We start from the raw sequence: 26775 nt of genomic DNA, 5'->3' as shown, positions 1-26775 counted from the left end.
CCTATTCATTGCAGCTCTGCAGGCCTAGAACATAAGCAGGAAGACCAACAACTTTTAATCAGCCTTATCATGGCAGCCGCCTGATTCCGACATGGGCTCCCTGATTCCATATTAGTATATTGTGTCCCATGCTCCCCTGCCTAAGGTTTCCCTGTATACACATTGCTTCCCCTTTGGGGAGAGCCATCTCTAAAATACAGAAGACAGCACACTATATTAACAGCAAGACAGTTAATTCTTTATTTTGGAATAATAAAATAATTTTAAATTCCATAAAATATCGATGCTACAAACTAACATTTTAAATTCATCTCAAGATTAAAAAAACATGCAAAAAATTATAAATTAGAATTGCCTCATGGTTAAAAAGTAATATCTACCGCAAGAAATAATCATTTGGAATCACAAATCATTAATTACAAATTTCTAACTGCTCAGACTAATCGACTTATCATCTAAAACACAAACTAATTACCTTGAATAAATCTGCAAAGAGAGCTTTCTTTATTCACAAAATCAGAAACCACAGATAATTTTCAACAAAGCCTTAGCCTCAACCTCTTTGTGCTCCTAGCAAATGCAGTCCTAAAAGACAAATCCCTGAATTCAATATAAACTCTCAGCATAGTGACCGCACCTCACTCAGACATCATCCCCATCAAACTCTGCAAAGAGTGAATACAGAAATGCATCCCCATGCAGGAGGCAAACCAGCCTTTTCAAAGAAAGGATTGGGCCTCATTACGACCCTGGCGCTAAGTGGTTAACGGCGTCGTAAAAGGCAGCAGCGCCGTTAAACACTTAGCGCCTTACTACGAGGTCCTTTTGCGGGACCCGACCTGAACGGCTGGTCTGGACCGGCCGCTAAAGTAGGGACCCGCAAAGGGACCTCGCAGGCAATTATGGTACCACAATTTGCGGTACCGTAATTGCCGCCTTCCCCATTCCCATTGAGCCCTATGGGGCAAGAATGGGAATGGGGAAGGGCCATGGGGAAATGGAGAAATACCGCCCCGCCAACCTTGGAATGGGGCGGTATTTCCCTATTTCCCATGGCAGACTTGTTACAACACCGGCACCAACCGTGGTGCTAATAGCGCCATGGTTTAGCACCGGTGTTGTAATGAGGGCCATTGTCTAAACCATCCACAAATGAGCCATTGACAAAGCCGTTCTCAAAAAGGTAAAGCTTTTGCCAAACATCATCAAAAACTATAAGCACATTTTCAACCGGACCGCCATAAACATGTTTACAAAACAATAGCTTCTTTATTACAAACATTAAGATGCACACAAACATCTCACCCCATTACCATCTGGCTTTCTCCCTAGCCATGGAATGGAAAGAGATATACAGTATCAAGGATGATGCCACCGAGTATACTAGACATATGCACCGACCTGAGGAAGGGAAACAACTTGATGAGGGGAATGGAAACCAAGAGCTCATTGGAAGCCCTAAATACCTATGGGACAGTCGACTAAGGAGAAAAAGAAGAAAAAAAAAACTTTCGAGAGAAGATAGCTGTGTTCACGGTTCTGGTTTGAGTTGGGATTAGGGAGGGATTTGGGGAGAACGGTGGGGGCTGGGGGAGACAGTCGTAAGTATTATGTGATCACATGACAAATTAATAAACAAAATAAAATGTAAAAAAGGATGATGCCACCGAAGCAGCTGTTTTAGGAATCTAATGCCTCCTTATTACTTATGAGTTGGGAACACTAGAAGGTTGGAACGACTGCGTCTGATTAGTACTTCTGGGTGTACCCTGCTGTTTTTGCTGGTGCCTCTTAGGACAGTGCCCCACTGTCCTGAACTGTGACTGCAAAAAGGAGGTTGGAGACCCTGCACAGTCGGGCTAGATACTATGGAAGGAACGAGAGTTGAAACGCTCTATTAATGAGTCAGACACTTGTTTATTGGAGTCCTGGAACAAGTGTTTTTATTCATTTAGTCGATATGTTTTCAACACTCAGGGGTCATTTTCAAGGCAATGTGAAATTGAGGGGACGGGTTTAAGTCCTGGTGTGTGTTCGAGGAAGGAGCCTCATTTACTGGTTCATTGGGTATCAGTGAAGACATCTTTTCACTCAAGTCTCAGGAGGATAGCTCAGTGGCAACGTGCTAGCCTTTGAAGCAAGACGACACAGAGCAACACAGGTTCCATACTCTGGTCCAGTTTAGAAACCTCTGGGTATATCCAGTTGATCAGAATGCATCCCTCAAGCTGATATTTGGAAAAATACATTTCAATGAAAGTAAAGAATACCTTTGTGAAGATTGCAGATGCCTGGGGGTATTACAGATACACAACATTTCTACTCCACATCCTCTAGGCGCTATTCCACTGAACATACTTCTCACCCATTTTATTACCAAGGCAAACCACATGTAACACAGATAGAAATAAAAAGCACGAGTCAAGCATCGCCTAAATGTGTTTCAATTCAAGGGGGTTGCTGTAGAAGTCTGGGCACTGTCTTGCTGACTTAACCATTCAGCACAGCCATTTCTGATATCGGATTGGCCAGCTCCATTTCTGCAGCATAGCAATATCTGTCATTCTGGAAATCCTTCAAGAACAACGATAATTGATTGAGACCTGACACGTCTTCCATACGCATTTTAATAACATTGAGAGATATTTGCTTCACAAAAGATGAGAAGATGTTCAAAGGGGCAGGAATTCTAGCCATCTTCCTTGAATACATGGAATGTGGGGACTATTCCAGCTATTCCCCTATTTCTGGGTAGACAAACGCTTCCGGATTCAGTTGGAAAGGCTGGATTCCATACGTATCTTGTCCAAATCTCAGCAGCGCATATGGATCTGATAATGTTTCCTGTTTAAAAAGAAAAAAAAACATAGGTGTATAAGAATTGCAGATATTACACCAAAGATCAGAATTTACAACGAAGAGAGTTGCACTTCTCCTGCAGCAATCAGCAACACGGGATGTCAAAGGTCTGTGAACCCAGCACCATTGAGGGAGCATCAGGAGAGAGGGCTTAATGATAAGACAAACACATATCTCTGGGCACTTGGGCTTGTGCAGTGTGTTTCTCCTGTCTTTTGTAGATTGCAAATGGTTCCCAGAGATAAAGATGCCAGCTGAATTGCCCTCTGATCCCCCCAGAGACAATGGAGAATCAGAGCTGTAGACACAGATCAATGCCATCATCTTCATGAAAGTATGGTACAGTAACTACATATTGCTTGCAGGGAACAGCTACCGTTAGCAATTATGTGCTGTTAAGCCCCATGCATGTCATTTTAAACTTTAGCAAAAAGGAGCCAAATTGCATTTGCCCTTTCCCTTTACGCTCCGTTTTGTAAAGAAGGTAAATGACACCTGCAAACTATGCTTAGAACAATGCATTTACAATAGATTATTATGGGGTACGCTTACTTTTAGCATGTGATTGATTTTACGTTTGCATGAATACTGGAACTGGAGAGAACAAGGATGACTGAGGAGGGTGAGCTGACACATCTGGCCCAAGTAGGATAGGCAGACATATATGTAGGTTGTGGTTGTAAACCTTCCAGACATCACCTCTTTGTTTTTGCTTTGTCACCCCGAGTGGGATGGGTATGCCCAGACGTGGGTCCCGTGCCTGCCGGGCCTAGAGACCCAAGCTACTCCTCACTTATGAGGCCCGATAAGGCCGAAATATGTCTGGGGATGCTTGTGCTCTCATGCAGAAGGGATGTGAGCTAGCAGTTCGGGCTGAACTGCCCCTTTTGGGGTGGGACCAAGCCTGATTTGCATATGGTCTTTCCCCCCTCTTGAAATGGCTTTGCAGCCGAAGAACAATGGTCTGGAGTGTTGCCCAGAGCAATGCCAGAGGTTAAGATTCAATCGTAGCCTTCTGGCCATCACGTCTTTGTTTTTGGGTTGTAGTGGGCATCAACCTTACTTGAAAAATCTCACCAACCCTAAAATCAGATGTGTTTTCGCTCTGAACTGAGCTGACTCCTTATCACTCATGGGAAATTTGAAGGGATTGGACTATGTGGTGAGATCCATGTGTAAAATGTGTGAAGAGGAGGATGAAAATCTTTAATATTTTCTCAGTCTGTCCAGCATATGTTCAATTAAGCTCAATATGCATCGTTCACTGCTACCAAACGAAGGCCTCTTAGATCATTTGAATGCCGCAATTTCCTTCCTTTTGAAGGATTTCGATATGAACATCACCAAATCACCTGCACATTTCATTTTTGGGAGCTGGAGACAAAGCACCAGCAAGATTGATGGTCGTTGATCTCTGGGCTTTCAGGTTTTTTATCTGCCAGGGGCTGCATGTGATCAAGTTTAATGCTCCATGATCTTCCTCTACCAGGGAGTATCATTCAGTTAGTCATTTGTCAGTGGCTTTGAAAACTGATATTGGACATCTTTGAGTATGTTTTTTAATTTGTTATTGTTGATTGTATTGTTTCCTATGCATATATTCTGTACCATAGATCATTGTACTTTTTTCCAATTTGAGTGTATTTTGTATGTGAGGTGCTATGTTATCTTTCTGTTATGAAAGGCTTAATCAGCCGAAAGTATAATAATAAAATCAAAAAATCCAGCCACTGGGGCTTTTTTTGTTCTTGGTGCACAAGAAGGATTTAATCTCTTTCTCTTGGGAATGTATCCGAATGCTAAACTTTACTCATTATAGATTCACCATTGGTCTTTGTGTCTCAACATTTTGGAGCATTGTTAGGAAAGATTTTCTTTTTGCAAATGTCCCTCCATAATTTTCTATGGAACCTCATTCTTTTTGCATTTTTGTCAAACTGACCTGAGCCTTCAGCTTCAATTCCCTTGCCTTTTGCTCATTTGTTATGGGGAAACTGACTAGTCCTTCAGACTGTCAGTAATAGCCTTGTTCCCTTTTGAATTCTTGTATTTTTACATTGCACACAGCACATTACAGTGCGATTTTTTACACCTGAGTACTTTTATATGTGCCTGAAGACAAACTGGTAGCAGAATTAACATTTGTACCGATGTCCTTTATTGCTTTATGTGCACATTTGTGTTTATCACCTATCGCTACGAAACATGGCTAGTACCTTAAAATGGCTGTGCCACAAGATTTTCACTTGTTCTTTGGCCATATTGTAGTTTGGCATTCTTATTGGCTTCCTAGATCAGGAAATCCCATATAGGTTCATGCACTTACCTGTGAAAGCTGCTTCTTTTGTGGGCTCTGAGCCTTTGTGTGTGTGTGCCACAGGAAGGGGTCTGAGACTGTCTAGACTCGGTCTACATCCCTGGTGCCAGAAAACTGGCGTGGATGTGAAACCAGTAGTTTTCCCTGATTGGATGACTACTGGCCATTTAATGGCACAGATCTTCTCCATTGGTGGGCTTGGATGTGCTTTCAGGTCGATTTTTGGGTAAGAGGATGACTCTTGTAACCATTCTTCAGATCTATGTTGGATTCAAGAATCCTTTGAAGAAGAGCAGCCCATTGAGGATTTGAGGACGACTTCTGCAGTGGACCAACATCCCCTGCAGTGATTGGCCCGGTGAAGGACTGTTCTCCGAAGACCCTTGTCAATGGCTCAGCCCATGGACTAGTGGGACCAGCTAGTCTCAATATTCTCTGGAGGTAGCATGCCCAGAAAACCTTCAGAAGTGTTTCTGGCCTGCCCTTGGACGTACCATCTCCTTCATGGGCTATCCTGCCACAATCGTCCCCATTCTGAGTTCAAGCTCAGAACATGAGTGGTCATCAGCTTGTGCCATAAGTCACCATAAGCATTTTCAGCTTCCTATCAGCAAGGGAACCTTTCCTGGAGCTGCTTCCTTGGCCACAACTGGTACAACGCCTGTCATCGCCTGCAAATGTTGACTGGGCTTGCATCTTGCAGTTGCATCCGACTGGAAGAGCACTCGAACCTGCCATCCCTGGACACCTCTCACCTCAAAAAAGGATGGAAGACCATGCTCCCAGTGAACTCCAGATGATACGTTGTTACTCCTGGGAAAACATAGTCAGGCGAGTAAGTAAGCATACCTGTGCCTGTCCCCCTGTCCTCCGTAGGAAAACAATCGGTGCAAAGCCCATTGTCTCCTATTTCCCTCTTACTTACCTTTGGTCATCGAACCTGGTTCAAGTATTCTGGCCCTGGGTTAGCATTGTGTCTAGAAGAGAGAGTAGAACTTACCTATCTTCTGACAAATTGTTGCTGAACTTTGAAATAGTATGGAACTCTTTTGAATTACCATCACAAGCCCATTGAATCCCTGTACAGAATACCTTCTTTAGAGAAACCATGTTTTGGAAACTGTGCGTATTGGGCACCAGGACCCATAAATTGTATGGACTGAACTGGACTTGTACTTGCGACTGGCTCTCATAATTTTATGATGATTGACTAAGGAACTCCTCACCCTAACACACCTTTTGCAAAGCTCCACAAAGGTAAGCTTCGGCAGAGACTACCATAATATATTAATGATCAAGTAGGGGCACTAAATGGCTACGCTCCAACGACCAGCACGACTAACAAATATGCATCTATGTACCTAACTTCTGAAGCTCTCCTGCACTTGCCTGTCCCTTTGTACCTGTCCTCCTACTGTATTGTTTCCTACGTCGTGTATTCACCTCACCAGGTCTATTGAATGTGTAATATATGCTTGTACCTTACTGTATCTTCTCTCTATGTAACTAAGCTTTTAAATATTCCTTTATACTTTGTTGTGCCCAATTACCTTAGGGCTTGGTGTGCCCTACAAATTAATAAACAAACTAACAAACTAACAAACTAACTAACCTAACATATGTCCCATATTCTTGTCCATGTGGGACCGGGTCGACATCAGTGGCCACTACTTCTTGACCTGAACTCAGAGGAGTGCACCCTCTTCGCATTATTATGACATTGCTGGGAACTTAGGTATGGTCCTGTAATACTATTATGTTGCACTTTGGAGAGATTAGATGTATATCTATAGATCTTCCATTTTCTGACTGAGTATTATTGTTCATAGGCAGCAAAACAAATCAGACCACGTAGAGTGTCGTCCCATACACCTGTAGCAAGCTAAGAGGATCGACTAATCCCATTCTTGGAGACACCGAATGTTCAAAATGTTTAGATATATGACAGACTCTAATTCAGATCTTGTCCATAGTATAGGTTTAATTGCTGATCTCCCAAGCAACTAAGAATGGAGGAGCGTCATCCACGAATATCTTCTCCTTATCTCTACCAATTGAATGTAATGACTAGGGATGGGACATGATAGATACAGTGTATAGTTTGCGGTATATATTATCAACTAGTACTTAAGAGCTAATGAACTCTATTCTCCACACTCTATGTGAAATGTAGATCATGGGTAAGGTTAATGAAAGACATACAGTGGGAACTTATGCCCCTGATGAAGTGGCGGTTGTCCAGAAACACGTAGAGTAGAAGCAATTCTATGTAAAATACATGAATCAGAAAAATATTGATGAATTGATTTGAATATGATTTGAACATACATGTGTAAATTTGATGCTATTTTTATTTTCTATTTTTTCCATTAACATTCTTTTTTATAAAACTGCATGACTGGCCTTATTTCTTAATTTGTTGATATTAGTATTTCATAACCATTGTTTGTTAAACAAACACATTAGGTGTGCAGGGGATGCGAGTGTTCCACGACCAGTGGACATCGGTTTCTTTATCATTGTAACTCTACATCGCAGTGACATGGCTGCTACCTTCGCCCCCACATCCTCTTACATCCATAAGATCATATTGAATTGATTTCCCAAAAACACTGGACTGCACCTATATACTGATTCTGTCTCATAATTTTACCTACAGCTATGTACTTACCTATTTCAACTGGTTAGTTACTTACTTATGTACTGTGCATTAACCTACTGGTGAATGTATATATATGTGGGCTCAGAGGCAACTTGTTTGTCTTGGAAGCAAGACAGCGCATAGCAACACAGGTTCAAATCCCAATCTTGCGCTTACAAACCGGTGTCCAGTATTAAGCGCGTTATAAAAGAACAATTATAATTATAGTAATTATATGGTTTTGTGTGATAATACTACCTGATAGTTTCATTTCTTAGAGTGTTCTAAAAGCCTAAATAAATAACTGTATTTTTATAACATAGTGTCTGAGCTCAATTATTGTGTTATTCTGTGAGAACGCATTAGGGCCCCTGACCACACTTACACTCTCATGAGACTAAGCCTTGACTGCTCTCCACCCTATCTTGAATGGGTTTTGGCTACACTCTCAGAGTCTCCTTGTTCATCATAACTACGGTGACCTCCTGCCCAGTAGGGTTGATTTTAGAAAGCCATGTTAGCAGTAATCTATGGGCAGTCTGGTCTTTAGGGAAGACTGTGTGGGCCTTGAGTGTACCGAAGTGCATTCGCACTGGATTTTGAGATATATTTGATTGGCTATGTATGGGAGGACAGGTCTTTAGGACCCCTGTCCCCCACATTGCCCACCCAAGTGAGGCTCATGAATCGTCGGCAGCCCCTCATGCACCTGGGCCCGGGAGGCAGGGTGGCTGCTGATCGACACGTGAGGTTGCACGGCCCATAGTATAGCATAACATAGACACCATTTTGTAACACGCAAAGACTCAATTTTAAGTGTACAGAACCCAGGCCTCAGCAGAAGAGCCTGCGTACAAAAGCTGCAGCTCAGCCCCCACTCGACCATGCACACAGAGTCTTGAACTTCCCCACCAGCCTCCACCCCATGGCAGATCCGCTGAAAGCCTGTTCTCATGAGCAACTAGACACGAACAAGTAACAGAACAAACACTGAATCATTTACCTTCTGCAGTACATCATTGCCCTCGAAGTGACCGGACTTGTAGTTGGGATCTGAGAAAGAACAAAAGCATACCCCGACCCTGCGCCTAACCCCCGCACTGGTGATACATGGTGTTCATAACCCCCAGCCCAGTTCCCCCAGATGAAATACTAAAGCATGGGTGTAAAACTCTCGAGTTTCGCAGTCTTATCCATGCTGCTAAGATGTGTGTTAAAAAGTGGTAAAACGTATAATGCCAGTAACTCGTATTGAAGCAAGATGACCCCCGCCCGCCCCAAGACTCCCTGTGCTCTAATGTTTAATGTATGATCACTTGAAAATCCACTTTGTGCCAACTAATGTTTGCTGCTATTGTAAAAAGGGTCATTGAAAAAGCAATATATAAAATGCTTGTGTATGATGTGATAAAACATGATTGCATTGCATGTAGGACATCTAGGGCATTGAGCCAGATTTTCTATAATCAAAATGTTAGATTAACACATTGCTTTCTTATTCCCAAGTACATAACCCAACCTGACACTACCTCACGTTTGTTATATGTTATCTCTCTCATCAATTGCAAGTATAAGACCGACTAATGATATGTACTGTATGTGCCAACGGAAAACCTCCATTGTTGTGAACCTAGCAATGTAAGCATATGTAAACGGCAGAAAAGGTGTAATTTTCCTAATGCTCCCAGCTTTAGCATCTGTCCCCTCTAACAGTATTTGTGCAGCCCCGTGAATAGAGAATCGCACAAAGTTACAAGGCCATCTCCCCCTCCTCCCGCCAAGGCCCGCCGGGTCTCGCTGGTGTTCAAGCAGCACAGCCTCACCTCCCCACATTCCTGCTGGACCTGCTTCAAGTATTTACCTCCCCCATGTCAGAGACCGCCATACAACCACTGTGTTCTGCCATGGCCAGGCCAAATGAATTACAAGCTACCTTTCTCTAAATCCCACTACCTTTGAGGTGCCAGCCAGGTGCCCCTTCTGACCTAATAGTATTCCAGTTCACCTCAAATCCAACAGACCACAAAGACAGTTATCCGTCCTTGTGCAAACATCCCCCAGAACCATCATTTACTGACGAAGGCGGCTTGACCCGTGCCCCCTGTTAAGACACCTGGACCCATGAGACTGGACCCCTTTGTAAATGACACCTTTACGATGATGTATGAAGGAGGCCTCTATTGCATACTGTTCTCCTGTGTCCCCACCCAGGTATCATATCGATATGTTAGAAGTTTTACATAACAACCTGGCATAAAGGAGTGTGATGAATGTGCATGAATGGCCAGAAGGGCACGTTTCTAGAACCAAAGTGGTGAATCTCTGTTGACAGCCAGTGCCCTGGAGCTCCACCCCGACAAGCCCAGCTTACCCAAGCTCTTCGTGATGCCACCACGTGGATCCCCGCCAATCATGGAGCACCGAGCACATATACTACATAGTAGCTAGACATCACCATCCAATCCCCAAGACTATGTGGCCCCTATAGCTTAGCTCATGCATGACGTGTTTTTGTAATATAACCAACTGTCTTTGCTATTGTCAGACAGAGCACTCTCGGAGTTTGCAGAGTCCTTTTCATGCCCTATATTGATTTAGATAAAAACCTTTTAACTTCACCCGCACTTGGCCGTGGTCTCATTCCCTCCCGGGGTGTGTCCATTATTGCCTCTCATAAAGGGGGGTTACTGCCCTATTGGGGGACGCTTACTTTCAGTGGTGACCCCGGCATGATTCGTCGTTATTGTCCCCTTTTGGCACGAGACGTCCCCAGCCGCAGTGGAGACACACGGTGCGCCCGCTCAAGAGAGCTGCCAGCCTACGGCAACTGGTACGCTTAGACGTGTGCACGCAGTAGGGCGAAAGGGTACGAGTCCCACTCCAAAAAACCCTTAGTACCGCTCGCCAGAGCCGGGGGCAGCCATTGAGTGTGAGGCAGCGGCGCCTGGACGGACCAAGTCCAGAGAGTCTCGATCAAGACGGGCATGTGAGTATTAAGTGCGAGTGACAATAAAAGGAGAGGTATAGAGACCTGAGTGTACGAGGTCAAGTGAGACGAGGAGTGGATTTTCCTTAGGCGTAAATCGACTGGTACTTCAATTCATTAATACTATTCTCTTTCTCTGCATATGGCCATTAGGCTAATAAGGTAAAAAAAGGAAGATGGGAACCTAGCTCTGCAAAGGGGTAGAAAGCGGCGCCGCATAGTGCTATCTTGACTAATACTGGGACTAAGTGAAACAGTGGAAAATAGAAATAAAGGTGTCTGAGAAGTTAGAGACACGGTGTATAGGTTAGAAAACGCTTTTCTCTTTCTTGTTATTCTGGGTGAATTAATAGCAGGGAATATCCTATTAAAATTAAAGGTCGAAGTGAAGAATTGGGTGGGGGACAGAGGGTCTTTTCTTTTAAAGAAAAGTTACAGGGCAAGGAAAAGGAGGGTCTTTGTTCTGTGTAGTACGTTAAATGTTTGTTGCATGTCTATTATGTGTTGAATATGCTATGTTTTTTCCATTTAAAAAAATTGCACTGCAAAGTAATAATGTCAAAATAATGGTAACAGGGATTTCTGTGAAATGGTCATTGTAAGTGTGATCTGGTAAGGTGCAAGACAGAGATATTGTGTAGAAGTATTTTAGTATTTAAGAATTGGTAGTGCTAACACACATACACGTGCGCAGGTGAACCACAGTGATAGTCACAAGTAACACAGGAGGGTGAACGACTAGAGAACAGCATGGGGTTGAAACACCCCTGGCCCATTTTTGTAAAAACCTACCTGGCTATGCAGAACACATAACCAAGTACCATGACCAGTGGGTCATGAAATTAAAGGGAGAAGGGCTACCCCAGGTATGGCCTCAAGGAGGGTCGTTTGATAAAAGTGGCCTGGACATAGTAGCCACATGTATATTCATGAAGTACAGGGGAAAACGATTCCATAATAGAAGAGAAATACTCGATCTTTGGAGGCTATTTGAAGAGGTGCCCCCACTCAAAAAGAAAGACATGACACCAGAGCAGCCCATCATTACCACCACTCCCCTGGCAACAAACGAGAGTGAAGGTGAGGGTAGGGGGAAAGAAGGGTCAATAGAGGTAACGCAGTTGTACCCCCTCCTAAATAAGCCAGTGCCCGCCGAAGGGTATAGTGATCCTGTGTATGTGCCAACACTTACCTCCGCAGCCGCTCCACGTCCCACAGCACCGCCACCATACGAGTGCCGCCGAATGAGCGGGCAGGTAAGTACTCCCACAGTGGACATCAAAAAATTCTGAAGATTTAGACTCCCGACTCTCAATGGCCCGGAGCGAGCTATCTAGAATGCAAAATATATGTGAACAAGGTTGGACAAGCATGTCAAGAGCAGAGCAAACAACACAGACACAAGCACATGACAGGTCCTCCGAGGAGAGGTGGAAAAAGGGGGAAATACTATTCCGAATACAGGAAGAACCAACTAGAATAATTGAATTGGAACCACATGAACTTGGAGAAAACACAGGGGAGGAAGGAATGGCCACTGGGGGAATGGAAGAGCTATGGTGTGATATAGAGGACGTTGAGCTGGAATCTGGAAGACTGGGAGTAACAGCAGGAGGAAGGTCGGGAAGGTTTGATGAGACACCCCTGGGGAGGGCCATGGAAGAAGAGTGGACAGGGAGGCTAAGAAACAGGATGGGAAGAATCGCCACGTTAGGGAGAAAAGGATTGAAGGTGAGTACTGGAAAAGGAATCAAAAGTAAACTACAGCTTCCATTGATACACAGAGGAGGTGGGAGGCCAAATTACATACCCTGGGCTCAGATGGATAAGGCAAACCTGTTAAAATTATTGCCCCCGCTGTTGGAAGGAGCAAGTAAGTGGATATACGCATTTGAGAAGCATACATCAGGGGTGTCGTTAGCAGTAGGTGATGTCAAAAGTGTGTTGGTATCAGCAGTGGGTGACCAGGCAGACAGGGTCTGGGCAAAGGCTGGTTTTCCGGGAATAACATTAGATTGTGACCGTCATGATGGAGCCTCCTTCAATACAGTACGCGCAAGAGTATGGGATGCGTTGAGAGAGACATTTCCAGACATCGTTGATTTACAGTCAGTGATGCAGTGTACCATGAATGATGGGGAAGATGCTATGGATTTCATTCTACGGGTGCATGAGATGTGGAGAGCGGAAACGAGTACGGCCTGGGATCAATCAACATCCCTATTTTACTTTATAATAAAGAGAGGGCTCCCAAAAGAAGTTCAGAAAGCACTCGATAAAATAGCAGGGATTGAAGTGAAGGGCTGACCTGAAATTCAAAGTATAATAGTTCACCACTGCAAAAGAATCAAAGAAAGGGAGAAGGAGATTGCACAGAGAAGGTTGGCAGACGAAGCAAAGTTAATACAGACGAAACTGGTGAAGGTCGCCGCAGCTGTAGCAGCATTCCCTACAGATAGGGACGCAGAGGAGGAGGAGGGATCAGTAGTGATACAAGGAAGGATGGCAGCAAATAGGGCTCGCAATGGGCAGTCACAGTGGAATGGACAGGAGCAGTACCGAGGACCGCAGTGGCAAGTGCGGAGCCCCCGAGGAGGAAGAGGTGGGTACAGAGGGCGAAGAGGGGGTGGTCCAGGACATGGAGGGAATGGTGGGTATGGGGGACAAGGGCCTAGAGGAGGACAAGGGAATTGTTGGAACTGTGGGAGGTGGGGACACTTCTCACGAGAATGCAGAAGCAGGCCAAACAATAATTACCAAGACGACCAGCCCTATGGTCACCCGCATCCTGGAAGCCCATAAAGGTTACCAATGGGAGGGGGGCAGGGACAGCAAGAACAAAGGTGCCCAGAACAACATAGGGAACACCCACATAATGTCCAACAGCACCCACAATGCCACAAACACATACCATGCCCACAGGGAAACCCCTTCGCCACAACAGCAAATGGTGCACCTGCACTAGATGGGAGAGTGGCGGTGGTATCAGGAAAAGTTTTCAGCCAAGGGGGGGACCACGAGAATTCCAGCATAGGACAGCCCACAGAGAGCACCTGCGTGTCCAGTACTATCGACAACCATCGATGCAGTAGAGGAACCATTGATAGGGGCAGCGGTAGGGAACAAACAATTCATTTTTATGGTGGATTCGGGAGCCGAAAAATCATGCCTACATGATGGCAGGTTTCCGTATCTAATCGTCAATTGGAGACGCTGGGGTTCTCTGGGGCGGTGGTCGAAGTTCCTTACAAAGAAGAATTGGATGTAACAGTAGGGGGTAAAACAGTGAGAGCACCCCTATTGTACTATGAACAATCCCAGATTAACTTATTGGGAAGGGATCTCCTCAGTAAGCTCAACATGACCATATCCTTTACAGAGAGAGGAATAGTTTGCTCAACACCAGGGATTTGCCCTATGCGAGTCATGCTGGTAGTGCATTTGCGAGCAACAGCACCAGAAGTGTGCGGCATACCAGTAGACCCAGATATGTTCATCCAGTGGTTAAAAACATTGACACGGGTGGTCCCAGAGTTGAAGCGCCTAGAATGGAGGGTGCCTGCAGAATTTGTTTTCCGCCCAATAGCACGCCCGGAGATAGTCCCTGGAACAGTGATGTCATTAGACTTACATGCGGTTCAAGTCTCAGACCAAAGAATAGCAGTCATTGCAATGGACATAAACGGATGTGAATGGCGCACAGTGTTGTGCATCAATGCCAACATTGCACTGCAAGATTTATCAGATGACGACCTCTTCACCGATTCAGATAGTGATGGTGAAATAATAATGGAAATAGCAATCCCCTGTGATATCATGATACAGACAAGACAAGTGCCAGTGCAACTAATGGCAGTGGTGGGAGCACCACCGTCATTCTTTGATGATGACATGCAATCAGTGCCGGGTGACCTGTGGACCACAGGCCCCCATGATGTGGGACTATTGCATGGGGTGACACCAGTTAAGATAAAACTCAAACCAGGAGCTATACTGCCCAGAGTAAAAGAGTACCCCCTGTCCCCGGAAGCTGAAGAAGGGATAAAAGAAACAATTAGTGCATTATTAGCACAGGGAATAGTAGTGCCCTCAAACTCACCATGTAATACCTGTATCTACCCCATTAAAAAAGCAAAGGGAGGGGCGTGGAGGATGATCCAAGATCTACGCCCACTCAATGACGTCATCCTAAAAGAATTCCCATTGGTCCCCAATCCTGCATCCATCATATGCAGCATCCCAAAAGATGTGTCTCACTTCACAGTGGTAGATTTGAAAAACGCAGTCTTCTCACTACAACTTGCAGAAGAGTGCAGATATCTAATAGCATTTACATTGGGAAGAAAAAGGTATGAACATTGCAGACTACCCCAGGGGTACTGCGAAAGCCCAACTATGTTCAACAGAATTCTACATGAAGATCTAAGGAATGTGACAACAGACAGCACAATTATTCAGTACGTAGATGATTTGCTGATCTGCGGAAGAAATGAGGAGGAGTGTAGGAAAGATTCTATCACTCTCTTGACATTGTTGGCCCATAAAGTTTACAAGGTCGATAAAGGAAAATTGCAATATTGCCAGCGAGAAGGGTTGTACCTGGGACAGCTCATTTCAAAAGAGGGTAAAAGAATCATACCAGACAGGGTGGCTGCCATCGCAGCAGTAGAGAGACCAAAAACAGTGAAGGAAATGCAACATTTTCTCGGGATGTGTAACTACTGTTGAGCATGGATATTAGATTATGCAGCATATACGAGACCATTACTGCAGGGACTTAAGGAAGCTCAAAACGAAAACACAGAAATACAATGGTCAGCAGAACTAGATGATGCTTTCACATCACTCAAAGAACTAATTTCAAGCGCCCCAGTACTCGTGAACCCAGATTATGAACGCGAGTTCTATCTGTTTTCACACTGCAAGGGGTCCCTCATGACAGCAGTACTGACACAAAAGACATCATTGGGACACAAGCCCTTAGCCTACTACAGTGGCACACTGGATGCAGTAATGCAAGGACACTTTGCTTGCAAGCAATCTCTCGCAGCCGCAGCGTTCGCCATCGAGAAAAGTGCAACAATAGTGATGGGATTTTCCGTGACATTGTGGAACACTCCTTATTCGCAATCCTGGAAAGATCAAAAAGCACACTCACAACACAAAGAGCCACAGCATATGAGATAAACCTGTCCAGCGCAAACATACACATAGTGAGATGCAAGACAGTGAACCCTGCCAGATTCATTACAGAACCGTGCTCAGCGGAGGACAAGCAAGCACACGAGTGTGCAACATACAGGGATGAGGAGGGAGAAACCACCATGGTGAGCGAAAACGCACTGAATGAGAGAAAATTATTCTTCATAGATGGGTCAGCATCAATAAATTCTGAGACAGGCGAAAAACTCGTGGGAATAGCTGTTGTAAGGTTAGAACAAGGTGAGTACGAAGTGTTAATACAACATCGCCTACCCGCCCAGTACTCAGCACAAGCTGCAGAATTCATAGCACTCATTGAAGCATTGCCTGCAGCTAGGAGGTGTGCGGTTACAATATACACGGATTCAGCTTACATGACTACTTCAGTACACGGGGGCTTGGCAAGATTGGAACGGAGAGGGTTCCACATGGCAGATGGGTCACCTGTACAGCACGCGGAACTTCTAAAAGAACTGATAGAGGCATTAAAAGATCTCACCATGGTAGCTATAGTGAAGTGCCAGGCCCATACAAGCAATACAGATGTCATCTCTTTGGGAAACGCGGCAGCGGACACTACTACCAAGGAAGCTTCTTACTTAATGAAAGAAAGAACAGGTGAGTAACAGATACAGAAACATGTAGAAGAGGACCTCCCAGATGGCTATAATGCCATGTCCGTGTCACAAATATTAGAGCTACAAGACGGGGCATCAAAAGAGGAAAAGGAACTCTGGGAAAAAAGGGGGTGTAGCCAATCATCAACAGACCTTCTATTGTGCCAGCTCAGCACAGGTAAGTTAGTGATGCCAATCAAATTATTAGAAATAGAATTTCAACAACTGCACTTTCCAGCACACAATGCAAAACAACATATTGCTGCAGAGATTCAGGAGAATTGGTTTGTCCCAGGTTTGCAGGAGCAACTTTCAAAAATGGCAATGGAATGTACAACGTGCCAAATATACAATTCAGGAACGACACTAAGGACATTACGAGGAACAATACCAAAACCAACAGGCCCCTTCAGAGAGCTGCATATTGATTATGCAGACATGGGAGAGAGGTGCAATGGGTCCCGTTACATGATAGTAGTGATTTGTCCATTTTCACGATGGCTTGAGGCAGGACCTTGTGCACATCCGGATGCCAAATGTGCTGCAAAGGTATTCCCGTGCTGGGGAATTTGTGACATAATTCGCTCAGATAATGGCACTCATTTTGTCAATGATCTCTTCAAAGAAGTAACAGCCTTGTTAGGCATCAAACACAAACTATGCTCGATTTATCACCCACAAAGTAATGGCGTAGTTGAGAAAATCAACGGCCTCCTTAAAGGGAGATTGTCGAAATTATGTTTCTCACTCAAGAAAAATTGGGTGCACTGTCTGCCTTTGGCCTTGTTCGAGCTGAGAAACCAGCCCAGCAAGGACCACCATCTGTCACCACACGAAATTGTAACAGGAAGGCGCATGCACACGGCACACTCCCCACTCCGCAGACATTCAGACGCCCATAGAAGCGCCACAGTACAGGGTGAAGAGTTCAATGAGTACTTAACAAAACTCACAAAAGCAGCCCGTATGATAGCAAAACAGCTTGCACAACTGTTCATAAATGAGGAAGGAAGCGAGGAAATAACGCTCCCAGAAGAAAACCCACAGGGTCAGTTGATTCCAGGGGAGATGGTGTATGTAAGGAGTTTCTTGTGTAGGTGGAATGCCCCAAGATTTCATGGCCCATACGAAGTAGTATATTGCACGCCAACGGCAGTGAAGGTAAAGGGCCAGAGATATTGGATACATTTAACAGACATGCGAAAGGCCTTCGATAGTGTCAGACAAGCACAGAATGAAGAAGTGCAAGACACAGAGGCAGTGTCACAATAAATACAGAACACATATGTATCTGCATTCTATCGTTAGATAGAGGTATACGTTAAAAAGAAAGAACTGAAGTAAAATGACTGTGTAACATGTAAAATGTATATCATTTTCAAAATATGACATGAACATCTCTCTCTTTCTCTCTCTCTCTCTCTCTCTCCTTAATGAAAATAACATACAAACATTTTGAGGATGCTTAATGCACTTTTATGTTTTAATGTATAGGAGAAACCATGGCAATGAATGGGCAGCCCGCACCGATTAATGTTAGGGCAGATAGAAATGTCAACGAAAATTTTGACTTGCGTAGATATTTGTATGAATGTGGTCTGTTTGTGTGCGCAATCATATTCTTTACAATGATGTTTGGTCTCGTTTTTTATTGGGCTATTACATTCATATCTATCAAGATGAATGGGGGGGAACCGAAGCAACATGGGGAATAGAACAATGATGGTTAAAGAAGGGGCCTATTTAATCTGCAATGGCTTCCAACTCATATGGGGTTATGACACTCACCCTGATTATGCACAGCACCCATATGACACCACCAATAGGCTGACCCCACGCCCAACTTCCCAGTACAATGCCTCTGAATATAGTGTGTATGGGTTAAATGATCATAATCCTTCTGTTTTATCATGGTTCTACGACACCACCGCCACCTTGCCCACGCCAACAGTCAATCCATCCACAAAACATGAATCCTCCACCAGTAGAAACGAAGAAAATGAAGAGATGACTGAAAGATTTCTGGCCCTATATGATGAGTGGGAAAAAGGGCGGGCACAATATTGCAAGCAGCAAGGAATTTGAAAGGCTACATCAAAAGCAGCAGAAGGAGGAGGGCGGTTGGAAGGAAACAAATATGACGAGTATTCTAGCCTGGGGCCAGACACAATAGAAGACCCTAGACACCCACACTAATCAAATAAATGGTATTCAGATATCAGCTCCACTGCAAAGCAAACAACAAATGAGAGCTGTTATGTATGCTCCTTGATCGTCCACGCCTCAGGCACACCTAAGGTACTACTGCCTCAAGAATTGCCTCTTGCAGATGCCCAGTGTCTCCTTCATTTCACCCTATGTAGAATTAAGAAGACCTTCCAGGCACACACAGGTTCTTTTGAAATGCTGCAAAACGAGAAAATGTGCTACTCGAGAGCCAAAGGAGTGATATGTTTGAAGGAACCTTTTTTAGTGATTAAAGGAACATTGTTTTCAGAATATAAGTGAAAAGATGAAGTAATAACATGCAAAGCAGAAGCACTAAGAGGATTGCCAGAAGACAAACTGCAATGGATCGAGAAAACCTTGACACCAGTTTGGACAAAACAAATCACAAAGCTGACGTGGGTGACAGCCATAGAAAAACCATTCAAATTGCAAAAAGAAATCACATACTAACTATGTTTCCATGGCGAGGGGAAAAACAACATGGGCACAAATAAGAACTGCAACAGAACGCTCATTATCCCAGATATGAAGAAAGGGACAGCAGCCCTTATGGACACTTACTGGGTCTGCGGGAAACAGGCATATTTGCACCTCCCACAATCTTGGAGGGGCACATGTTCTCTGGCGACGCTGCACTCTTCCCTGATGGTGATTCCGGAGAGTCACATGGAAGCAGGGAAAGGACTGCAAGCCGCCCGTCGCCCGGAAAATCCACAACCAACAGAAGAACAACCAATGTATGCCCTGTCCGTGGACATCGCACAAGGTGTAATATCAAGAAAACAGAGACCGTCCAACTACATATCCAAAGCCTCCTCAGAACTGTTGGCGCAAATTCCTGACAAGTATTGGCTATTCATCTCTGCTGAAACATTCTTTACCTCTCTCGTCCCGAGTGGCCAATTGCGAGCCAAAGCAAAATGGCTGCAAATAAAGCGCTGGGAGCTGATCCAATAGGCCAATGACACTGAAGAAGGGTTCAACGTGATCAAGGTGGAGCTAAGGGCCCTCAGGCTAATGACAATGCAGAACAGGTATGTCCTAGACCTATTAACGGCGATGGATGGAGGAGTTTGCTGAAAAATCGGGAGCGCGTGCTGCACATTCGTGCCTTCTGCAGACGCGGATAACAGAACACTATCACACGTTATCACAGCGGTGCACAATTTGGGGGAGCAGATGAAGAAAGAAGGTGGTGTGGATCTGAGCTTGTGGTTCGACAACATTTTTTCCTGGGTACCATTCTGGCTGGGTTTGACTGTCAAAATGCTGATACCCATCGTTGTATTTTTACGCCTCATTTTTTGGCTGTGCCAGCTGGGTCTTCGGTGCTGCGCAAACGAAGCCCCTAATGGTGCAATGATGATTGTGACAATGGGCAACGCAAGAGGAGCAGCACAGATCATGCAGGAGGCACAAGTACAAACAGGTGAGGACCCTGAACCCAAGTACAGAATGGTGGCATTATACTATGATGGGGACATAGTGGATAGGTTATATCACATGAAAATAAGAGTCTCTGGAACGAGAATGGTATAAGGAGGTATGGGTGGACCTGGAGGGGGACGGGGATGTATATATGTGCCCTGCACACCGGATGAGTATGCTAGGAGGGGGGAAAGTCTCTGAGGGGTGTGTAGAGCCTGCATGCCAATAAAGGGGACACCGGCGTGGGATGAAGCAGTTGTTAATGAAAAGGAACGTCAGAGGTTAGGAGAGTTTCAGTATTCGTTATTTATGTAATGAAAGGGGGGAAATGTATGGGAGGACAGGTCTTTAGGACCTCCCTCCCCACACTGCCCACCCACGTGAGGCTCATGACTCGTCGTCTGCCCCCCATGCACCGGGACCCGGGAGGCAGAGTGGCTGCGGATCGACACGTGAGGCTGCACGGCCCATAGTATAGCATAACATAGGCACCATTTTGTAACACGCAAAGACTCCATTTTAAGTGTACTGAACCCAGGCCTCAGCATAAGAGCCTGCGTACAAAAGCTGCAGCTCAGCCTCCACTTGACCGCGCACACAGAGTCCTGAACTTCCCCCCAGCCTCCACCCCATGGCAGATCCGCTGAAAGCCTGTTCTCACAAGCAACTATACGCGAACAAGTAACAGAACAAACACTGTATCATTTACCTTCTGCAGTACATCATTGCCCTAGAAGTGACCGGACTTGTAGTTGGGGTCTGAGAAAGAACAAAAGCTATCCCTATCAAGCATACCCCGACCCTGCGCCTAACCACCGCACTGGTGATATATGGTGTCCATGACCCCCAGCCCAGTTCCCCCAGATACAATACTAAGCCATGGGTGTAAAACTTTCGAGTTTCACAGTCTTATCCATGCTGCTAGGATGTGTGTTAAAAAGTGTTAAAAAGTATATTGCCAGTTACTCGTATCGAAGCGAGATGACCCCCCCCTCCCCAAGACTCCTGTGCTTTAATGTTTAATGTATGATCACTCGAAAATCCACTTTGTGCCATGTAATGTTTGCTGCTATTGTAAAAAGGGTAATTTAAAAAGCAATATATAAAATGCTTGTGTATGATGTGATAAAACATGATTGCATTGCATGTAGGCCATCTAGGGCATTGAGCCAGTTTTTCTATAATCAAAATGTTAGATTAACACATTGCTTTCTTGTTCCCAAGTACATAACCCAACCTGACACTACCTCACGTTTGTTATACGTCCACCTCTCTCATCAATTGCAAGTATAAGACCGACTAATGTACTGTATGTGCCAACGGAAAACCTCCATTGTTGTGAACCTAGCAATGTAAGCATATGTAAACTGCAGAAAAGGTGTAATTTTCCTAATGCTCCCAGCTTTAGCATCTGTCCCAACAGTATGTGTGCATCCCCGTGAATAGAGAATCGAACAAAGTTACAAGGCCATCTTACCCTCCTCCCACCAAGGCACACCGGGGCTCGCTGGTGTTCGAGCAGCACAGCCTCACCTCCCCACATTCCTGCTGGACCCGCTTCAAGTATTTACCTCCCCCATGTCAGAGACCGCCATACAACCACTGTGTTCCGCCATGGCCAGGCCAAATGAATTACAAGCTACCTGGTGCTAAATCCCACCGCCTTTGAGGTGCCAGCTAGGTGCCCCCTCTGACCTAATAGTATTCCAGTTCACCTCAAATCCAACAGACCACAAAGACAGTTATCCGTCCCTGTGCTAACATCCCCCAGAGCCACCATTTACTGATGAAGGCGGCTTGACCCGTGCCCCCTGTTAAGACACCTGGACCCATGAGACTGGACCCCTTTGTAAATGAAGGAGGCCTCTATTGCATACTGTTCTCCTGTGTCCCCACCCAGGTATCAGATTGATGTGTTTGAAGTTTTACATAACAACCTGGCAAAAAGGAGTGTGATGAATTTGTATGAATGGCCAGAAGGGCACGTTTCTAGAACCAAAGTGATGAATCTCAGTTGACAGCCAGCGCCCTGGAGCTCCACACCGATGAGCCCAGCTGACCCACGCTCTTCGTGATGCCACTACGTGGATCCCTGCCAATCATGGAGCACTGAGCACATATACTACATAATAGTTAGACATCGCCATCCAATCCCCAAGACTATGTGGCCCCTATAGCTTAGCTCATGCATAACGTGTTTTTTGTAATATAACCGACTGTCTTTGCTATTGTCAGACAGAGCGCTCTCAGAGTTTGCAGAGTCCTTTGCATGCCCTTTATTGATTTAGATAAAAACCTTTTAACTTCACCCACACTTGGTCGTGGTCTCATTCCCTCCCGAGGTGTGTCCATTATTGCCTCTCATAAAGGGGGGTTACTGCCCTATTGGGGGACGCTTACTTTCAGCTAGATGCAAGGTGTGTTCTACGTTTCCTTTCTACGCATTCATTCACTTCTTAAAGCCCTTCAGGCTGTGACTTTTGATTGTTTAGATAAAGTCCTCTTGAGTTTGCTCTCCGTCAATGTGCTTATGCTGGTGGTCATCACTTCAGCTTGATAGTTGCGGAAACTGGGGAAACGTCTGATTTTGCCCCATAATTTACGTTTCCCTTTATTTAATCAAAGGTACTGCCTCACTTCCACTTCATATTTCAGCTTAATCAGGATATTACTCCATGTCTATGGTTGTGAGTGGTGGGCTCTTGACACACCCACTGTGCGAGGAGAGAATTTTGAAAAGGTTGAGGGACAGATGGATACATCATGCATAGCTACAGCTCCACTCTCGACCCAAAATCGCACAGGTGAGAAGCGTTACTCACTAAGGCAGCCATACTGCCCATATCCCAGACAGGTAGAGCAGAATATGAACACAATGTAAACTAAAGATGGCGAGAATAAACAAACTCACAGTGAAACAGCACATATGCATCCACTAGACACGAAGCACATATGCATTCAATGTGAAGAAAATGCATAGGTCAAATGTGCATTTATACATGAAGAATACTAACACAAGCAACATATATGCCAAATGCAACATAAACAACATGTGAATGTAGCTTATTAACATAGAAACGCAGCAGTGATGGGCAGCCATATTTTCCAAAATGGAAGCTCCATCCCGCGTCTAAGTAAATGAAAGACCTCAAGGTTTCATGAGAATTCAAAATGCTCAAATAAAAAAAGTAGATTCTCGTAGAGCTCAGACAGCAGCTTGTGGCTTAAGCCAAGGGTACTTTGAAATTAGGGAGGGTCTGAGCACTGCAGACAAGGCATGAAATAGTGATTTCCAAGACTTTAGAAGAAAACTCCCAGTTTAATTACAACTTGGAAAAGGACAAGTAACTATTGTAATCCAGGTGCAGAGTAATTATAAGCCCAAAGAGACCATAGAGAATGGAGCAAGAGAGTCCCCAGTGGTAGAGAAAACAATAGGACTCACACTAATATTAGCTCAAATCCCAATAAATGCAACATTGAATAATTCCAAACATGGTCTCATCACACGTAAGCCATAATTGGAGAACACTGTTTATTCATTAACAACGAATACAAATAGAAGACCTGCCTTACTCCTTACTTATGTTCCCAGACATGAGACGCAAGGCCAACTACAAAGACAATCACTCTAGCTCATGCATTGGAATATGGGATGGTATATTTTTTAATTGAAGGCAGGCATCCCATTGTGTTCTCTCCACCCACTACTTTCTGGCTCATGTCTTGACAACCTGTCAGTTGCTCAAGGTTGGTCAGCAGAGTGCCAGCCAATGGAAATCCCTAATGCTTGGCCACCCAGTATGTATTAAGCCAACCAATGATTTATTGCAGTCATGATGTATTTCTAACACTATCAATTTAGAGGTGACCACTGGAGGAGCCAGTAGATAAGTATTAACCAATCAGAAATGTAATGTCTATAAAATGTATATATTGATATCCCTACTAACCAATCCCCTCACCTCGTAGGTTTTGATACAATATGATGTCAGAGGGGATGCAAGTTCCCCTTAAAACATGTTGTTTTTGATGAGATTGTTGACAGCCATGACATTTTATGCTTGTATGCTGTCCCTGCTTTATTTTGGATGTTAATAAAGCTGAGTTTGCCTTGCATTTTGTCTACTTCCATTACTTATGGGGCCATTCCGATCCTGGCGGTAGGGGGTTAACGCCACCGGTAAGGATGCCGGTGCCGTTAACCCCCTACCACCCTATAACGAGGTCCCTTAGCGGGTCCCACCAGGACCGGCTGGTTTTACCAGCTTCTCTTAGCGGGACCCGTTAAGGGACCATGGAGCTAATAACAGGCCCATTGCGGGCCCGTTATCAGCTCCTTCCCCATTCTCATTGAGCCCTATGTGGGCTCAAATGGGAATGGGGAATTGGGAATGGTTTTCGAAATGGGGGCTTACCGGGTCTTACCGGGTACTTAAGTCCCCATTCTGACACCATGGACCGGAGTTTGGAGGCAGACATGGTGCTAATAGCACCATGGCTGCCTCCAAACTCGGAATGAGCCCCTTAGTCTAGGTTTTTCTGGTTCCTCATCCTGTGTGTAATATTGAGGTTTCCCAGGTTGTCTTACCAGATGGTAACAGAGGATGATTTGCTAGGGCAGTCGGATTGTCGAGGGGTCCCTGCCATGGCACGAAGACTACGAGGTGACCTGTGTATCACGCGTGAACAGAGAGAGGTCGAAAGGAACTACTTGGAGAAAATTCCTCTCCGGTCCCCACAGGATGCCCCATAGGGCGCAGGGCAGCTGGATTCGATACCAAAGACCCTCAGCTGACCCACACATGTAAGTATTGCATTGGCATGGCAAAACAAGGAGAGGGGGTAGTGTTTGTATATTGGGGAAATTGCAATGAAGTGAAAATATTGAAGATGATGAGATAGCTTTTGGAAAGGTCAGGAAACACTTTGCAGTACACCTCATAATGAGGTAATAATGATGAGAGATAGCTTCTGACAAGATCAGGAAAGACTGTTTAGTACACCTCATTACATGGTAATAATAATAAGAGATGGATACCTCACCAGGAGTTGGGAAGACGACCATAGTGTATTTATTTGTGTAGTGATTTCTAGCACCAGCCTTATGTTGTAGGGTAGTTTAGACTTTGTGAAAATGTTCAGTACTTGGTCCCTTTCTATTCTCCTTTTATACTTCTTTCCTCTCTTCCTCTCTTCTTTTGGACTATCTCACCACTTCTATGCAGATGACACTCAGCTCTTTTTTTCAATTCTCCTCCTTCACACCTGACATTCACTCCACTCTCTCAACTTGGCTGTCTGCCATCAAATCCTGGATGACATCCCACTTTCTCACTTTGAATGCCGGAAAGGCTGAAGTCTTATTCTTTCCTGCAAACACTCTCCCACCACAGTCTCCTACCCGATTCATAGCCTTTCCTCCTTCCAGCCTATCCACCTCCCCTACTGCCTGTAATCTTGTTCTCTACTTTGATTCTTACCTTTCCTTTGCTCACCATATCTCTCTCACAACCCATGCCTGTCGATTTCACATCTACAACATTCAGAGAGTCTGCCCCTTCCTTACTTTCCACGCCTCAAAACTTCTCATCTCGTTGTTAATCTTTTCTCAAATTTTCTATTGTTCTGTCACCTTCTTTGGTCTTCCTCACTCGTGTCTTGCACCTCTTAAATCTATCTATCATTCGGTTATTCGCTCACTTTATGTTCTCTCTTACCATGACTCATTCTCTTCTTCTCTTGCCTCACTTGGTTGGTTGTCTTTCCACTCTCAGCTCAAATACAATTTTCTTAGCCTTTGTGTTCAAATCACTCTATGGACTGGCCCCTAACTATCTTGAATCTCTCTTTTCATTCTCCCTCTCCTTTTCTCCGCTCCTCGGATCTCTTTAGACTGACTGTTCCCCATCCTCCTTGCGCTCAATCCCGCTTTCGCTCTTTTCAGCTCCTGGCCCCTCTTCACTGGAACTTGATCCCTCTGTCCCTTGACTCTATCACTTCTTACTCCTTATTCTGTTCCTCCCTAAAAATTCACCTGCTTCAGTATCCTGATTGAGTGTTACCTGCTGTACCTGATCCATGTTTTGCTCCACTGTTCTTATGTACCGTTGATCTCGTATGTAAAGCACTTTGGATAAAGGCACTATATGAAGAAAAATAAAAATACAAAATATACATTGTGGAGGATGTGAAGTTGTGTTGTGGACCAAAGGGTGTGGTCCAGTGCAGGAGCAGTGAAGTGGGGATGCTCGGGAGTAAAAGGTGTTTGTGGTGGCGCTCAGGAACTTTTGGTGACGCGGAAGGCAGAGATGTAGAAGTGTTGGGAATTAGGAAAATATTGTTGGGGGAAAAGTGTGAAAGGGACGTAAAATGGAGTGAGTTGGGATCAAACAAAAATTTGGCTAGTATTGAAAAAGTTAATTTGTGACGCAACATCATGGGATGCACTCCCATTATTCACTTATGCAAAACATTGCCCCGATTTATAAGGATA

General features: G+C 44.7%; 1 protein-coding gene across 3 annotated transcripts in view; it reads right to left on the bottom strand.

The window, feature by feature from the left end:
• Positions 1 to 216: 216 nt before the first annotated feature.
• LOC138491337 (natural cytotoxicity triggering receptor 3-like) overlaps positions 217 to 26775 on the bottom strand; it is a 169581-nt gene continuing 143022 nt past the window's right edge. For 2 of the 3 annotated variants that reach the window (XM_069617814.1, XM_069617815.1), the window contains 2 exons: positions 11996 to 12136; positions 217 to 2844 (listed from right to left, as the gene is read on the bottom strand). In XM_069617814.1, the coding sequence (XP_069473915.1) occupies positions 2734 to 2844; positions 11996 to 12136 (252 nt within the window). In that variant the 3' untranslated portion in view covers positions 217 to 2733. The remainder of the gene's footprint in view (positions 2845 to 11995; positions 12137 to 26775) is intronic. The other variant, XM_069617816.1, reaches the window with a different exon arrangement.

The sequence above is a fragment of the Ambystoma mexicanum genome, chromosome 10 (assembly GCF_040938575.1).
Source record: "Ambystoma mexicanum isolate Mex_15411 chromosome 10, UKY_AmexF1_1, whole genome shotgun sequence".
Taxonomy (NCBI): domain Eukaryota; kingdom Metazoa; phylum Chordata; class Amphibia; order Caudata; family Ambystomatidae; genus Ambystoma; species Ambystoma mexicanum.
Note: the sequence above shows the minus strand (reverse complement) of the source record. Positions and strands in the feature narration are given on the sequence as shown.